Source organism: Cyprinodon tularosa, unplaced genomic scaffold (genome assembly GCF_016077235.1).
Source record: "Cyprinodon tularosa strain WSP-4 unplaced genomic scaffold, ASM1607723v1 ctg656, whole genome shotgun sequence".
Classification (NCBI taxonomy): Eukaryota; Metazoa; Chordata; class Actinopteri; order Cyprinodontiformes; family Cyprinodontidae; genus Cyprinodon; species Cyprinodon tularosa.
The window spans coordinates 893,301-907,063 of NW_024039403.1; the positions used below are offsets into that span (position 1 = coordinate 893,301).

Consider the following 13,763-nt stretch of genomic DNA (forward strand, 5'->3'; position numbering starts at 1 on the left):
CGTGTTCCAGGGTACTTCAGCATGCTCATAACATACAAAATGTACGCATAACTTATTCAACGTATGCCAACAATTTTGCCAGATTTTTTCCTACAGCAGGCAAACGCTGGTCTAAATCGTCAGGGTGTGACAAGAGCTTTAGGGAAACGTTTGTGTTTGAAAGGTGCTCTGTGTTTAGCCGGTCTCTGTGCAGTGGTCAATGATTAGTTCTTGATAAATATTACTTCAGTTTTGAAAACATTTTTGGAAACATTCAGGAAGTTGCCATAATTTTAAAGGGGAACGCCGTTTTTTTTTTTTTACATTGGTCCCTTGAGTTTACGTTATTCCATCATGTTCTACTCACCCATATGAGTTTTGTGTCATTTGGAGCCGTTCTGAAGATATTCCGTTAGGTTATATCCAAGTAACGTCTTCCTATGGGCAACGACTTGAAGGCACAAACTAAACTGTTCATGATTTATCATTTATGGTACGCCAGCATTCAGAACATGTAGGCCAATCACTGTCCCCCAGACATCCACGGTTATATTTTTGATATTTTATATGTTTTAAAAACAAAGCGGCGTGTGTATGACGTCATCCGCGCACACCGACTACCGTTCATTCTTCCTGTCCGCTGAACTGCTGCTAGTTTTCCTCACATGCCTGGAAGATGTCTAGTGCTGCTACCACAGATGATCTCGATCTCCAAATGGAATTGAACGATTCAGATTAGCTAGAATGAATAGAAGGGGTAGAGCGTAGCCGCCTGTGGACCGGGCTGCCTGTCACAACTCCAGTCCGGTGCACGGATGACATCACACACACTCCACTTTGTTTTAAAAAAAATATAAATATAAAAAATATAACTGCGGATGTCTGACGGACAGTGATTCGCCTACATGTTATGAATGCCGCCGTACCATAAAGAATAAATTATGAACAGTTTAGTTCGGAATATCTTCAGAATGGCTCCAAATGACACAAAACTCAAACGGTTGAGTAGAACATGATGTAATGATGTAAAATCAAGGGACCAATGTAAAAAAACAGCATTACCCTTTAACTCTTGTTATTGAGCATTGTTATTTTAAACAGCTGTTTTTTCCTCCCAGCAGCAGGATAGGCTTTTGATATTTTAAAGCAGATTAAAGCGTACCAGGCAGTAAGGAAGTAGTATTATTCCCTATCCTACTCTTAAATATCAAAAACTTGAGGTCGAGAACATAAAGTCAATTTTCTTGCAGTTTTCCTCCAAAAATCCATTCAGGTTAATGCAACACATGTGATTGACAGGCAGAAATACAATGAAGTCTAGATAGTTTATCAGAAGCCAATTATCAAAGGTAAGCATGCAGGGGAGTGAGCGAGTATTTAATAACACCATCTGCTGACATGAGCAGATGTTTTATTTAGACAGGGGACGTATGAAGCATGAAAACCAGTGAAAACAATCTGTTTTCTGTTTACAGCAGCAGGATCTCCTGCTCTTCAGTTTCACATCTCCTGCCTTCATTTACATTTTTTAAAGGATGAAGCTCCAAAGGCTCTGTTTGTTGTCAGAAAATGTTTTAAAATTAGTTTGCTTCATTGCTAAACAATGAAAAGGCCCTTTATTTATTTGTGTTACTTTCAAGATGTCAAAGTTTCCAGGCTCTAAATTATCTCACTTAATCTTAGCCAAATTTAGAGTCAAATTTAAAACAAAAATAATGGTTTAGAAATACCAGTTTCAGAATTTAATGAATACTTTTGTCTCTATATCTAATAATGCATCATCAAGTTTTATTAATGTACCACTAACCAGCTTTAGTCTGGATGCTTTACTGTGTTAAGCTGCGCCGTTTGAACCGCAGCCCTTCATTAGATGGTTGCTTTAAATAAGAAACCAAAAACAAAATAACCGTATGAACTGAAAACCAAAAGGAAATCCTTCCATCCTTATTTTCCTGCTATAATTGTTCCGTTAAGTTTTTTAAATTCATGTTTATACTTGATTTATATCTGAATATCTGGAAATTTGACTCAGATTTGACTTTAAAGTAAAAAAAACTGCTGCGGTCTGAAATGTTGACCTGCTGTTTCAGATGGTGCATATCTTTGCCAGCGAGACGGACCACTTCCCACCAATCAAGGCTTTGTTTGAGCTGGTTACCTCGGTAACACTGTCCGTCTTCCAGCAAGGTAGGGGTCCAGCAGAGGTGGGAGTTTCAGGACTCTCAGCAGTTTGTGTTCAGGTGAAGGATCAGGAAATATCCAAACTCTCTTTGGTCTTTTTAGAAAACAGCGTTGCCTATTTAGCGATCGCTGATGTATACCGGATTATTTTCTGCAGTAATACGTGTCAGTTGTTAAAGAACCAAACCAGTGACAAAGCAGAAGAAGCAGTGAATGATGAGCATCCAGACCAACCTGTCGGGTTTGGAAAAGAGAAAGCTCTCAATGTCTGCATTTCCATAATTATGTCAATTACATTTAACCCTTTTTCCCTTCACAAATTTTTGTGATGCTTCAAATCAGAATATTTACAAGTGAATACAACTTTAAATGTGACCAAACAACATTAAAAACATGAAATATCTACCTTAATGGCAGTTATGATCCAGGTCTCCTCTTCACCACTGGCTTATGTGTGTAAAACTATAACCAGGAAGTGATGCAAAGGACTTATAGTTTTCATCAATGTTTTCAGCTTTTTGCATTTTTTATGTGATTTGGGACAAGAATTGAAAATCATGAACAGCAAACAATTTACACATCATTAGGGGAAAAAAGAAACTTTCAGGTACTGGTTTCTGTCTGGCTGTGGGACGTGAAAACATCGAAGTTCGAAGCCTGAATAAAGATTTCATCAATGCAGACCCTTTTTTTGTCTTTGCTGTCGTTTAAAATATTTTTCCACTTATGATTTGCTGGAAACTCATAAAGTCAACATGTCACATTGTGAGTTTCTCTGATCTCTGCTTGGTTTTCATTTATTCATTCATTGTTTTTACATGTACGGATTAATTAAGGCTTCATATATGTCTTTTTTTTTATTTTACTTAAATCATTTAGGGATCAAAGAGGTTTACTTTTCTTAAATTGTTTTAGATTATTTGTTTCGGGTCTGGCTGACGCCTCCCCCCTCTGTGTCCTCCCTTCTCTTTCTCCCCCTCTCCTCTCCTCTCGCTTCAAATGGTTGAGTAATGGCTGCTTTCCTCTTGCTTTTAAGTCTCTCTTTTCCCCTCTGAGCAGGATCCTGCAGTACACAATAATATTTAAACAGAGTTCACAGAGCCCGGCGGCTTATTCTGTCGGCTCAAATCGAAGCTACACAGACTCCCCATCACAGCTCTCTGTGTGGAATAATCTTGCAAATCATTGCCACCCCTGGTAAAGATGTCTGAAAAACTCCAGTTTATCTCATCTTATTGCAGCTGGATAATCCCATAAAAAAAATTAGAAGTACTCAACTTTTTGTTTAAGTGCCTTTTATTTAGTGGAGGTAAAAACCGAGGCATCAGATAGAATAAACGTTAAAATCTCCCTCGTTTAACTGGTTCAATGGAAGAAGATGCATCTAAAAAAAGGACCATTCCGTGTTGCATCTAATAAGAGATCAAATCTACAGCATTTCTTAAGGCATAAACTGAATAAAACACAACAAAACATTTTTGAAAATCATATTCCAACAGTGAGATCATATATTTTTATTTAGATTTAAAATTAATAGAATAGAATAGAAAATCCTTTTATCGTCCCACAATGTGGAAATTGTGTGGAACAGGCTCCCTGCTCCCTGCTGGTGCCAGAAGTAAAAAAAAAATATAGTTAAAATGTTTTGATCATAACAGTTAGGGATCTAAATAACAGAGATTTGAGTTAAAAGAAGATAAAAATTCCAGAATTTGGATTTATGACTTCAGTAAATGTTTTAATTCTGAAATTGGATGTTTTTCAGACAATGTTTAGTGCGATTATCACAATAAAAAGCATTATATTAGGGTTATTTAACATCTTTTTCTGGGGTTCCAATGGTTATTAGGGATGGAACGGTTTATAAAAACCATCCAAACCGTTCGGTTCTACTGTATCGGTTCAGTTCGCGTGTGTTGCGTTCGGTTCATGCGCTGCTCCTTTTTCTCATAGGCGAAGCGTTTCTACTCCAGAGCAGAAGGTGGCGGTACTGTGACCAAAGCCAACCACCAGTAGTGAAGAAGAAGAAGCGAAGCAGCGTAGCCGGGTGTAGCATGAAAAAATCAGTAGTTGTGGAGAATTGTGTGGGTAAGAACAGGAGTTGGAAGACGCGCCAGCAGCACTTTATAGGTCTGCTGTATGGGACCACTTTGCATTTAGAGTGACCTACGATGACGGCGGAAAGAAAGCTGTGGATAAAAGTGCAACAGTGTGCAAGCATTGTGCAACACGTTTTGTTTATGCTAACAGCAACACGACCAACATGTCGGGCTAACAATCAACATATACCGAACCGAAAACCGTGACCTGAAACGGTGAACCGAACCGAACCGTGGATTTTGTGAACCGTTCCACCCCTACAGTAGGTTATAGAGGGCTCTGTATCGTCTCAGAGGATCATATGGTGGATAAAAGCTGCATGTTTGGGAACAGACAAAGCTGGGCGCTCACTATAAACACCTGCTATGCTTCTTTTTTTTCCTCCAACATCATTTCTAACTCATCTGATTATTTGATGTATTTAAATCCTCGATGTTTCTGTGAAAAAAAAAAACTAGAAAAGATGTTTTCCTGTAAATTTTAAGCATTTTCTAATGTTATTTGTATTTTCTAAGAAGTCTTGTAATTTGTGTGCAGCATATGGGAGGTGATGTCATACAGTAAAAGGCTGTGTCTTATAGACTGAAGCCTAGATCCTAGGAACCAGAAGGATTCGTTTAGTCGGTGCTGAATGGATCTTTCTGGTAGCTTCTCTGCTAGGTCTTTCTTTAAATCCAAGAGAGAATGTGATTCTTTTGATTTGAACATGAAGCGGCTGCTGGTACCGGTGCCTTACAGGAAGGGGGGTCCGTTCAGCTTCAGTAGCCCCCCTCATCCTGTAACGGTAGCAGAGGTTCCTTCTGGGTTCCCGCTCCAAACCCACCTTTGCTTTTTAGGTTTCTTTGTTTTTCTCTCGTTACTTCTCTTTTTTGTTTCCCTCCAAACAGACCCATGTGTTCGTCCTCTGCCTGTTGTTTGTTTTTGGTTGGTCTCTTCTTCAAAGACTTTGCCAAAGCTTCATATGCCCCCCCTCCCACCCCACTCCTCTGCCCCTTTGTTCCTTACTCACATGTAAATTATTTGGATGAAATATTTTTGGTTCTCTTTTATTTCCACATGACTGTTGAATCTATTAAGTTGCTGTTTGTATATTATTCTTATTCTCTCTTATGATTTGTTAAGTTTCATCTTTATTATATTATAGGACCCAGGGATCATCCTGATATTGTTGATTCATTTATGCAACTCCAAGCTCAGGTGTGTTTTTTGGTTTCTTATTTCATTCACTTTGGGTTTCTCTCTCTTTCTTATCCTCTTAATTCTCACTCTTCTTCTATCGTCCTCTCCTTCTCTCTAAAGCTCTTTCTTTTCTTTGTTACTGGGCCCTAAGGTGTCCCATCACAAAGCAGAGGCAGTGGAATGAAACACTCCAGGGAGCTGTTTGAAAAAGGGACATTCGTCTCTCCTCAGATGCTTTTTAACTCTAACAGTCGCCTCGCCACTCAAACCTGAGTTCATGTAAAATTTAGTTTTGCTTGCAGAATCCACCAGTAAAAATTAGGGCTGAAACAATTAACTAGATTAATCGATCATTCAAATAATCTCGAACTAATTTAGTAATCAATTAATCGTTAAAAAACTTAACTTTAGCTAATAGAGCGAACAAAAAAATATGTAAACATTTTGTGTTTAAGATTAAAGATTAAATGTTTCTGTCTGTAATTATGCTCTATCAGAGCTCCTCAAGTGGAAAAATTTGTTACACCTGGTTTATTTTAGCAAAAAGTCTTCCTTAAGGATTATTTAACCGATAATTAATAGAATACCCCAAAACAATAATTGATAAATTAATTGATTTGCTAAATAATCGTTAGTTGCAGCCCTACTCACAATACTTTGATTTAGAAGAAAAAAAGTCAGACTGTAATGTTTGATAAATGAGGGGAAAAAATATGGAAAACTGAATTTAAATAATTTTGTTCAAAACTAGAATACGTTTATAGATCCAATCCACATATGTTGATCCAGTTTAAGCATCTATTTCTTTAAATCTTAGTGATTGATCTTGAACAGCCTGGAGTCAGTGATGGCTGATATTCAGTTTCTCAGAAAATGGGAATACTAAGGTGATGTAACAAGATTTAAACAAACAAATGAAAGAGGCTCCTTCTGTAGGAAGTCCTGCATCAACGCAGAGATCAGCGTGTGGCTCTGCTGAGGCTTCGGCCTCGTCTGTGGTGTCCTGTTTCTGATCAATACTCCACACGCTTTCTGGGGCTGGATCTGGCTGCTTCCACACAAGCATAATGACGTCATTACAGCAGGTATTCAGACTGTTGGCAGATGGTGATGCTTTTCAGCAAAGCTTAAAGCTCTCCAAAGTGCTAAAACCTGCCTTGACTTTGGAATTGATAAAATATGGTGGAGCGATGCTGACTGGGGGACCTTGGTTTCCAAACTAAACGCTAAATCTGCTTTTATTTTAAAGATGACTTTGGACAGGGAGCAGCTTGTTCTGTCTCCACTTGCTAAGAAGCTTCGGATGTGTTTTGATCCAGGAGCAGCTTGACACAAGATTATAGTGAATGCTGCAAAAATGATTCACACCCCAAGAAGGAACTGAGTTTATAACGTTCTTTTTAAAGACGTTTTTATTTCTATTTTCATTCCAGATGAGCTGAGTATTAAACAAAAGACCATTTAGTAAATAAATCTGTTTTCAAAAATATCTTTTTACTTTATGATCTAAAATGACATTACAGCATGTATTTATATCCTCTAAAGAATAAGAAATGAATAATTTCCAATGATAAAGTGAAGGTTTATCTAGATGAGCTCCAAATTAGCGCCAAAATCTATAAATTAATGCTTATCTCTGTAAAATAACATGCATATAATAAAGAACATACAAAATAACCAGCTAATAATTAGAGTATCATGAATTTGGCAACAGTCTTTCATTAATGCAGCATTAGAAACAAATAAATTAGTAAAGTGATGCGAAGATGTTCAAGTCAGTAAAAAAAAATAAGATGTTGACCTGAAGATACAACAGCCTGGTTGACTATTTAATATAAGGGGTCTATTTTTCCTGTGAAGCGAAAACAAAAACAGTTTATATATATATATATATATATATATATATATATATATATATATATATATATATATATATATATATATATATATATATATATATGTGTGTATGTTTACTCTTAATGCACATTTTTCCTCCTTGTTTGCACCTTCTTTAATTACTATGCCAATATGTAAACAATGAATTTCTCCGCTGTGAGATCAATAAAGCTCATCTAATCCAATCTAATCTAATCTAACAACTTTAATTCTTTATTTATCACAGTTAGTATTGTTTAATTAACTTTAACCTACTAGTTCCCTGGCACCAAATGTTCAGCATGCTTCCTCTGAATATGCTGGAAGGCAGCAGCCTGTGATCTTCTCAGGCAGTGACCTTCTATAGTTTCCCGCCTTGTGGATTCCCTCTATAACAGTCTACTTAATAAATCTACTTCATCATTTTCTTCGCTATAATAAAATATTTCTTCGATAGATTCAAGTTTTATTGGTCTTATGTTAGTTTTTTCATTTTCTGAGAAACTGAATTATGGGTTTTTTTATCAGCTGTTAACTAATATCACCAATATTAGCAGAAATAAACACTTAAAAAATGAAATAGATTATATTCTTAATATATCCTACTTTACTGATATTTCTTTCATAGTTTCTCTTTTTTTCAGCATTAACAGAAAGATGTTTTAAAACTGCTCATTTAAACAGAAAGGCAACGATTGTTTACACCACTTTTCTTTCTTGCAAGCAAAGGAGAAACCCCGGTGCCTCTGTCAGCCAGCTGAGCAGCAGTGTGGAGCACTGTGTGGGAGAGAGAGAGAACTACATCACTCTTTTCTTTAACCAAACCTGTTTTTGTCTGACCAGTAAACAGACTGTAGTTTCATTTAGACTTTGTGAGGAATTCAAACTTTCACCGCGCTCCTTAATATCAATTAAAAGCAGATCTAATTTATTCTAGGCCTGAAACAATTAATTGGGATTAATCAATTATTGAAATAATCAACTAGTTTAGTTATCGATTTATTTGTTAAATGGAGTGTAGACTCTAAAACATGAATTTAGCTGACAGAGGAACCCACTTAGAGAAGTAATTATAGCAAAATTTTACATTAAAGATAAAAAACTTTTTCTATCAATCTGCTCTATCCAAAATATTTTCCAGAAGTTTTAGTTTCACCTGGTTTAGTTTGGTAAAAAGTCTTCTTTAAGCAACCTTTTTCTATTCGATCATTAATCGAAAAAAATAATCGACTGATTAATTGATTAGCAAAATACTCGTTAGTTGCAGACGTAATTTAGTCCGTGTCTGAATTGTTCTTTACTGACACATTAGGATTGAAAAGCATCATTTGTCCTGAAATCGTTTAGCTGACGTTGAGCCGTCATCAGGTGGTTCCAGGTGACTGGTTAGTCTTTGAGCCCAGTCCTCCTCTGAGGTCATTCCAGCCCAGAGCCGATCAAAGCCCAAATGAATTAATATTCAGCTAATATTAATCTGCACCAACTAATTGGCTGATGGCTCTCTCGTTTTTATTCTATTTTTGTCTTTTGTCTTCATTCTTCCTTTGTTTTCTATCTTTGGATAGATCTGGCCTTTTCTCCCTGTCCCTCTCTCTCCTCTCCTCCATCCTGAATAAGTTCATTATTATGAGATGAGTTGTCTTTCTCTTTATCTGCACATGTTAATTACTTATTACACACTTCTGTTGCATATTCTGTCCAGTCAACCAAAAAACAAGGAAGATGCAATAGAGTTGAAGTTGAATCAAAGCCAAAAACCACCATTGCCTTTAGTTTTTGACTTAAGTTTCAAATGATTTCAAAGTTTGATTTTTTGCAATTTGTTTGTTATACCTGCATCAGTTCTGCATTGGAGGACCTCCGTATGCGTTTGGATAGAGAGCACTGTAGCCTGGTAGGCAGATCTGGTCCTCTGTTGCCATCAGATCCGGCTACCAGGCTTAGCGGGTGTTTTGTTGTTGACAGTATTCTGAAGGAGCTTATGCAGTGGAATGTGGCTGAGCAGTAGCGAACGAGTCGGGCCTACAGAAACGTAATGCCTTATCGCTTTTATCTGCCTCGTAGGCCCTCAAACGGAAGCCCGACTTGTTCTTGTCGGAGAGTCTTGATGTGAAGGCAGTTTTCCACTGCGGTAAGTCGGCACCGGACTCTTTCAGGCACGCCTCCCCGTGCAGAGATCCACTCGGCACATGTCGACATGACAATGATTTCCATCTTCTTCTCCAAACTTTAGGAATTCTGTCTCTAAAGTTTCCAGAGGCCCCAACGGTCAAGTCAACATGTCTGTTTTTTGTAAGCATCACATGCGCATAAGTACACACTGCTAAATGTCTACAGTTTGTCTTTAAAATGTCTGAAATGTTTTTTTTTTTGGGGGGGGGTTTTGGTAGACGGAGCTGCTGCCGCACTGCTCAGACGTCCCTCCGTTAGCCAGGGTGGTACAGGAGGACGGCAAGCTTTTGGTGCAAGCTGTGCTGGAGGTAAGTAACACTACCTTACCTCTTTTCTTTCAACCTTTTTAAGATTTCAGAACCTGGATGTGTGTTTGAACGCAGCCCCATTTGTTTATGTTCCCTAAGTAGAATAAAATTCAGTCAAACGTCTACAGGTATGTCCATCCCTGAGAACATTGGTAACGAAACCGCATCATGAAGAAAAAAGGAGTTCAGCAGACAGGCAGGGGAAAAAGTTAGGAAGACGCTCGAAGCAGGGATTTGGTTATTTAACGACAAACTTGAAGCATCTCCCAAAGCTTTGAACATCAAAGAGTTCATCCATCAACTGCAAACGGACATGAATCTAAATCGGAGAAAACGTCAAGAAGCATGCGGCTAATATGAAAATGCTGCATGCAAACTGTGAAGCATGGCAGTGGCAGCGTCATGCAGTGGGGAGGCTTTGCTTTTTAAACATTTTAATTTGCATAAATGTTAAAAACCAGGTGTCTTTTTTTCCTCCTCTTCCAGGGCATTGGGGGCGGAGCTTCCCGGAGTCTGATGGACCAGTTTGCAGAAGTGTTGTTCAGTCTGAATAAGCACTGCTTCTCTCTGCTCGCCGTGTGGCTGAAAGAGGCACTGCAACCCCCGGGCTTCCCTTCGTCCCGCATCACCACTGAACAAAAAGACAACTTCTCCCAGCAGATACTGAGGTATCAATCACTGGATTAGAAATTAAGATTAGAGAACCTAGAGGAATACCTCTACTCACTGTTTTTCTTTGTCCCCCCCCCTCTTTTGAAAAGCAGAGAGCGGGTAAACAAGCGGAGGGTGAAGGACATAGTGAAAGAGTTCACACTGCTATGCAGAGGCCTGCACGGTACAGAGTACGCTGCTGAATACTGAATCACTGGCCCTCCACCTCCCGGCGAACGGTAACCTTCGTCCTGAGCGCAAATATCTGGACGCCACAGCAACAAAGCTCTCCAAGCCCATAAGGAAATCAAGAAACGATTGTAACGATAATCCATCCAGACACAGAACCCAGCACAGAGCTGCCATCGGATCAGCAAACTTCAACTCCCAGCAGGCCTCAGAGGAGGCCTCCTCTTTGCTGCATCGATTTCTTTCTCGCCGCTTTAAGATTGATTGCTTCTGTCCCCTCTCTTTGCTCCTTTAAAGGTCATTTTGTTGGACGGGTTTGGAGCGGCTCACCAGCCCGCTGCCTCCTCCCATCTTTGGCTTGTTCTGCCTTTCTGGATCTTCCTGTGGTTCCCTACGTTCGTTTGCTGGTTATTAGCATCTATATAAAATGGTAGTGGTATCGTACGTAGCTACTTGACATTATTTTTCAAAGTAAACCAACTTAATTCTATAAATGTCTATGTAAATACAAATAGATGGTTCCAGTCCTGCTGCTGCTAATAGGATAAAAAAGGAGCGATTCTGCAGGAAGTTCATCCGGTGTTTGCTCCAGGCCTCTGTGGTCTCTGCATTTGCCAAATTATAATAATTATTTTGTGACTTTCTGTTTTATTAAAAGCTTTTTAAGGGGTGTGAGTAGGGAAGAGAAAAAGCTGAAAACCACAATACTTGGACTTTATACATTCAACAAGCTCTCTGTCTGAGAGGCTGTACCTCATGTATGTATAATCCCACCCGGTCCAACTGCAGTCTCCTCTTTTACCCTGAAGTAAAGCGGCGAGAACAACGGCGACCGGCGCCATGATGGAAGCTGCTAAGAAGGGAACTAGGCATTTCAGACAAGGGGCTGCTTAGTCGCTGTAATAGTGCAGAAATATTAATCTAAGTTGTGCATATTAACAGTTACTGCTGAACACTTGCGTATTTGAGTGTACGGGTGTCCTCATATCTGTATGTACGAAGGTTTTGCACATGTATCTTTTTTCAGCACTTATGTTGGACCTATGGTACAAATGCATCATTTCTGTTCTTCAAAGAGCCCATTTTCTTCTTCTTCACACCATGCTCACTCAGGCACGCTCCTCAGAGAGACTGACCTAGAGCATCCAGCATGTCACGGACTGCGCTGCTCCTCGGCAGCCATCCTTTATCCACGTCGCCTCATTGTCAAACCCCACCCACCCATCCATCCATCCACGTCTCTCACCAAGCACTGCTATTAACAAACGCTTGTGATCAAGCTACCCAGAATCCTCTGGGTCACTGCCTTGGAAAGGATCAGAGGACCGGGCGCCGTATCCCTGACGGAGGGAGTTTCTCCACGCCGACATTCTGTGCTCATCCTTTTACGCCTGTGATGCTACGGCTGTCATTTACACTATCCTGTGAAGCGGCAGCACTCGGCATCCGAATCGTACCTTGTGATAAAACTTTTATCTCAGTATATTCCTTCTGTCTTATCCGAGGTGCCTGCAGACATGTAGCATGTATGTGTTTCGGGGTGGGGGAGGGCGTTGTCGGGGCTAATTTATGAGCTGAAGGTTGATCTGCAGCGATGGACGAAGACGGAGACCCAAGGCAGGAATCACTTTTGATGCAAGCTGCTTTGCTTTAGTCCTACTGCACTACAAACGTCTTGCCGTTCATCACTGATCCCTGGTTTGTGTTCTCCTCTTAGTCCAAAGTGAGAGGAGGAGCACTCTTCACAGTTTGGAGTCGTAGGCGGATGAGGGGAGGAAGGAATGAGATGTACAGTGGTCTTTTTGTACCTTGGCTTTAATTTATTAAATATATCTGAGACTGCAGCTATTGACGTCTTGAGTTTGTGGGTGTTTTCTTTTTTTTCTGTTAAAGATCTATTTATTCTGCAGCTCAGTTAAGTAGACAGATCTTGTTTAAGCTTGATAAACTCCTCCTTATTCAACTAAACTACATTTTTAGTTTAACCAGGCTTTCTAATAAGCTTTAATATTTATACATGCTAAAGGGATTTATCCATAAGGTGCGTTCCTATGGGGCAGGGTCAAAACACAGTTTAGTTTATTTATATTGGATTTTTTTATGGCTGGATTTAATAAAACATTTATAAAGAATAACCCAAAGCAATCCCTAATCAGTGATCTTTTATAATGCTTAAACGGTTTGCCCTGCTCCACTTTATTACCCCCCCCCCCCCCCCCCACCTAATAGTTCAACTGTATCCAATTTTTATTTTATTATTAAATCCATGCAGTACTTTCACGTTAGTCTCAAATATGCTGTAGTCCTACAGGGGGCAGTTTAACAGATTTAAAGTCAGAATTTGATTAGAATTATGCTAATGGAGGAGGAAAAAACAAGGAATGCACTAATTAAAGGATGTACTCAATGCTGCAAATGCATTATGTGTCTCCAGAGGGAGCTGCGTTATGTTGGAGGGTAGTTTACTTGATTAGATGATATTTTACAACAAATTAGCATAAAAAACTGAAAAGAGGACCATGATGTGTTTTAAAGGATGAAAAACTAGGAACTCAGGAACTTTATTGATCTCACACTGGAGAAATTTACCTCTGCTTTTATCCCATCCCCTTGGGGAGCAGCGGGCTGGTGTTAAATTCAGTTTATTTCTATAGCGCCAATTCACAACACATCTCTTTACAGTTCACCAGATCATTCAGTCAGATTTATTCAAAGTTTTCTATCTAAGGAAAACCAGTTGATTGCATCGACTCATTGACTCGAATTGTAGCGAAGGTGGAGAAAAAAAACTCCCTTTTAACAGGAAGAAACCTCCAGCAGAACCAGGCTCAGTGTGAGCAGATGGCTAATCAAACGCTGAAGGTCTTTGATCAGAGACCCAGCGCAGGCTGTGGGGATCAAACCAGCTACTTCCAACCTTCTCAGAGCCCAAGCGCTCTACTCTAACCACCAGGCCATCTAAATTTATTCAAAACTTTAATAAAAAAAAAAACCAAGGTAGGACGTTAGAAATAAAAATAAAATTAAAATGGATTTTTTATTTGAAAGATTCAAAAACAGCTTAGGTGTTAACGTGATGCATTCAAAGTCATCCCAAACTGTCCGACATCCCAGGATCTCCTTTTCCCA

At 39.2% G+C, this 13,763-nt stretch overlaps 1 protein-coding gene across 4 annotated transcripts in view; it reads left to right on the forward strand.

Annotated features, from left to right (window-relative positions):
- LOC119799257 (importin-13-like) overlaps positions 1 to 11,862 on the forward strand; it is a 49,651-nt gene extending 37,789 nt beyond the window's left edge. For 2 of the 4 annotated variants that reach the window (XM_038309067.1, XM_038309066.1), the window contains exons 17-23: positions 2,070 to 2,166; positions 5,405 to 5,457; positions 9,379 to 9,445; positions 9,548 to 9,606; positions 9,705 to 9,794; positions 10,281 to 10,462; positions 10,556 to 11,862. In XM_038309067.1, coding sequence (XP_038164995.1) covers positions 2,070 to 2,166; positions 5,405 to 5,457; positions 9,379 to 9,445; positions 9,548 to 9,606; positions 9,705 to 9,794; positions 10,281 to 10,462; positions 10,556 to 10,655 — 648 coding nt within the window. In that variant the 3' untranslated portion in view covers positions 10,656 to 11,862. Of the gene's footprint in view, positions 1 to 2,069; positions 2,167 to 5,404; positions 5,458 to 9,378; positions 9,446 to 9,547; positions 9,607 to 9,704; positions 9,795 to 10,280; positions 10,463 to 10,555 lie in introns of those variants that run through there. The other 2 variants (XM_038309068.1, XR_005282833.1) reach the window with 2 other exon arrangements.
- The last annotated feature ends 1,901 nt before the right edge of the window (positions 11,863 to 13,763 follow it).